Source organism: Adiantum capillus-veneris, chromosome 2, assembly GCF_014529385.1.
Source record: "Adiantum capillus-veneris isolate H3 chromosome 2, ASM1452938v2, whole genome shotgun sequence".
Lineage (NCBI taxonomy): Eukaryota > Viridiplantae > Streptophyta > Polypodiopsida > Polypodiales > Pteridaceae > Adiantum > Adiantum capillus-veneris.
In genome coordinates, this window is record NC_140932.1 from 174,792,473 (window position 1) to 174,796,280 (window position 3,808).

The following is a 3,808-nucleotide window of genomic DNA, read 5'->3' on the forward strand; positions in this document are numbered from 1 at the left end:
GCAAGCACATGGTCGAGGAACTGCAAGGAGGAGCGAGGGGAGATGGCAATTGCCTGCCCTGCTCCATGCAAGCAAGTAGTAAATGTTTATATTTTTTATTTTAAAGCGATTGCGTTCTGTAGCAGCTTTGCCTGGATGCTAGAGTGGTTACGAGAGTAGTTGCAATCTTCTCGACGTGATGGGCGCGAGATCGACCGCTGGATCTACCTTTTAGAGGTGGGGGTACGAAATGTAAGATTGGCAATAAGCCTTAAGAGGGAGGGCAGAATCTCGTAAATAAATGAATATCATGTAGAGGCTCCAGCCAGCCCCATACAGCTACTAGAAAAGCTCATCACAAGGTTTTTCGTTGACCAAGGCAAAGAAATTCTCAAGGTATCTTTCCGAGTTTCCACCTTTATTGGCAGCAGGCTGTTCAGCCCCAGACATGCCTACAACCTAGAGCGCATTTTCTTCAATGGCAAGCGAGCTGCTTCTGGGGAACGAGGATAATAGAAAATGCCCTAGCTTTGCCCGTCATCACCAGGCCGCGATGCACATGCGCATCTCGCACCTTCGTCCTCCTCGCTACACCTCTGCTGGAAGCCGTTAATGCCAACGATCTACTTCATCAGCATTGCAACTTGCAAGGGGAAGCGGTTTTTTGCTCATCGGCAATATTGCAACCTGCAAGCGTCTTTCGAGCACCAGTTTTGCTTGTTTCAACAGAATTTGCATCAAAGGTTTTCCTCACAGCACATTGTGTCTCCCGAAGGTCTAAGGTGATCTCTACTCTTCCTGGCCAGGATGCAAGAATTTGCTTCACAAGCACTGCGATGAAGGCATCACTTTAAAAATACAAACCGTCAGATTTGCTTCATTTGCGCTTCGATTTCGACATTGCAGCTTGTCGGATACCTCTTTTGTTATGCTGTGGTTCGTGCTTGATATCAGTTCAAATCGTGAATAAAATCCTCTCACAATCCACCAAAACATGTCCCTAGTGTTGTAAATGCGGAGTCACAGGGGCTTTCTCTCTCCGTTGGAATCTACCTTGTCTACTCATTAGCCCATGCGGGTGTTACAAGTCTATTGTGTGAAAGCAGTAGCCTCAACCAAGGAAAGAATTTCATGACCTTGATACCTGCTCCGAGATTGTTTGACATCGTGTTTGTGGTCTACAATGCATTTTTTGTCTCCTGACATACTGTAACCAAGTAGAAAAGGCCATGGCATCTCCAACAAGCTTGGTTTATTACGCTGCAGTTGCAAAAGGTGCGGTTATTGTGGCGGAGTACATATCGAAAGAAAGCATAGGCATGTCTGCAATAGCCACAAGCTGCCTGGAAAATATTCCACCGCTGCATAGTAAATTCAGTCACATGACTAATCAGCGCAGATTCATCTGCATCATAGATGGCATTTTCACCTATTGTGCAATAATTGATGAAGCCCTAAGCAAAGCAGAGGCCTTCTCTTACTTGCAGAAGAACAGGGATGCTTTTAAATCCTTGTATAAAGGAAGGGGGCCTGATTCAGAAACCCTTACGCTTGGTGCTCATTTTCTGGATGAGGAGATGGTTCCAATCATGCAGCAACATGCTGGGCTATTTGTCGGTGTGTCCCAAAGAGAGAAAATGCACATGGAAGCGGATCTTCAAACTGAACAAGATACAGAAGTTTGTCCTGAAGTCAGCTCTCCTACTTCTGTAGGGGCCCGTTTGGACGAGGTGAGTGTCAAGGTTTTGTTCTCACTATCTACTGACGGGATACCTGTGGGATCTTGGGTGCCATGGATGCATTTCATCAAAGGATGTGTCTTAATTAAAGGAAGAAATCCGTGAGGATTAAGTGTCAAAGTAAGAAAGATGTGGTGGAGTGCAAAAGGGGGAGCTTCAACTTGAAGCAATGTTCCTAAGTTCTTGGTAGAGGATTGCTTTCTAGGTGTCAGTAATATGAGCAAGCAAAATAAGGTGAGCAATCAATTAAACTGGGTATACTACTCCTAGCCTTTGTCTTGGGTTTTGACAGGGTTGCAATAGGTTCGCCTTAGGATTTGGATCTTTTTCATCATTGGTTGATCGATTTCTTCGCACTGTACATCTTGACAGTCTTGTAGTATATATGAAACTTGTATGGAGCCTATTATTGTAAGGCCATATTCTATTCACTTGTTTTTGTAAAGAATACATATTAGTTTTCAGTAGCATTTCAAGGCTATGCCGTAACTTTACAAGGACCTTATATTCACATACCATCTTGCAGATCAATTTTTCGCAAACCTCAAAGGTTAGCACATTAAACCTTCAACCATGGAATTCAGTTTTGAAGCATCATGATAGGAAGCTCCTTGGCTTTGATAGTGTTGGGTTTTGGCAGGCCTTATGCCTTTGCTTGCAGTCTGACAAGGCTCCTGGTTCTAGAGATCCCACGTGGGGCGGGGAACACTGTCTGTCCTTGCCTACGTTAGTTACCTTTATAGATTTTCTGCAAAATAAATTAGATTGACTATTGTGGGTTTGTGATTCTGGTGGAACAATATGGCTTAACATCCAGTTGGTATTAGAGCTGCTGGTGATGTGTCTAGGTATAATGTTTTATTCTTTGCCAGAGCTCGAGTTGATTGGAGACTCAGGGGCATCATGTGAAGATGTGTACATGCAGGAAACACATTTCTTTTTAAACGTGGTACTGTAAGTTCTGTGCACTAATGTATTGACTTGTCTGGATTTTGGTGCTTAGATTATGCTTGTGAGATTAAGAGTTTATATATTGCTTAAATCTCAAGAGTTAGTGGAGACCCCGATTTTGCTGTTGAACATATTCAGATTCTATCAGAAGCTGTTATACATGCTCTTTCCTCCTTTGACATAATGATGGTGTCTGTTTCTGTTGCATGTTCAGGAATTCCAAGGTTTTTGTTGTTGGCAAGTTGGGAGCTGGCTGAAGTGTCTCTGTGAAAGTAAACAATGAAATTGATTGGGCCATGGAGTATCAGTGGCAAATCATGGTGTCCTGTTGATTGGTGGTAAAGCCCGAGTCTGAGTGATTGTATACTAGCATGCCGCAGGCTCATGCGCCACTGGTTATTCATATAGCTGAAGCTCGATCAAAAGTCGCAATCACACGGGAAGAAAACATTCAGGCTTTTGCATGCATATGATGGAAACATTACCTTATGTACCAATTATTTTCACTCAAAAACCAATTATTAGAATCTGCCTGTTGGATTCTGTTGTGGTTGTCCATCAGTGAGCTCACATGTAGCATAATCAGCTGTTCCTCAAATAAATAACTCAGGTGTCAGATACTACCCATTTTACTCTTCAATGTGAGGGGTTTACCTTCAGTTCCATTGCCCTAGAAGAGTGGGATGAATACAAAACGGAAGGAGTTTTTTTGATACCTTCTGTACTGGAAACCTTGAACATCTGGGAGTTCTTCCTTACCCCCCTTGGAGATTTGTATTTTTGTCTGAGGAATGATGTCTTTTCCCCTTTTTGGCAGCTAAAAGTCATGTAAAGTTGAGTGGCCAGTCTGGCTTGAGATTTTGTCGGATGGTATTTTAAATGTTCATCAAACTATAAAAGGAACTTGAGTAGGTTGAGATTCTTGTAGTTGTGTCATTTGCTGCAACGTAGAGAGCGTGACATACATGCTCAACACGGAGGAAGGATGATCCGCTGATCTACCAAGCTCAGAGATAGTGATGCAAGCTGGTACGTGTAAGCAGATTTTTGGACATTGTGGACCCTCTTTCCTGCTCTTTATAAAATTAAGTGGAGTTATATCCACAACGTGTAGTATTGTAGTGTAGGGGTAGCCTGCC

General features: G+C 43.0%; 1 protein-coding gene across 1 annotated transcript; it reads left to right on the forward strand.

The window, feature by feature from the left end:
• The first annotated feature begins 335 nt into the window (after positions 1 to 335).
• On the forward strand, positions 336 to 3,492 carry LOC147464096 (phytolongin Phyl2.2-like). Its single transcript, XM_086492801.1, has 2 exons — positions 336 to 1,709; positions 2,884 to 3,492. The coding sequence occupies exons 1-2, from the start codon at positions 1,209 to 1,211 to the stop codon at positions 2,950 to 2,952; spliced, it is 570 nt and encodes a 189-aa protein (XP_086348927.1). The 5' UTR covers positions 336 to 1,208; the 3' UTR covers positions 2,953 to 3,492.
• Positions 3,493 to 3,808: the final 316 nt, after the last annotated feature.

Bases quoted from the DNA above. Each gene is read 5' to 3' on its own strand.
- LOC147464096 (XM_086492801.1), top strand. From the start codon at position 1,209: ATGGCATCTCCAACAAGCTTGGTTTATTACGCTGCAGTTGCAAAAGGT. The intron at 1,710-2,883 runs GTGAGTGTCAAG...TTGCATGTTCAG, and splicing joins TAGGGGCCCGTTTGGACGAG to GAATTCCAAGGTTTTTGTTG.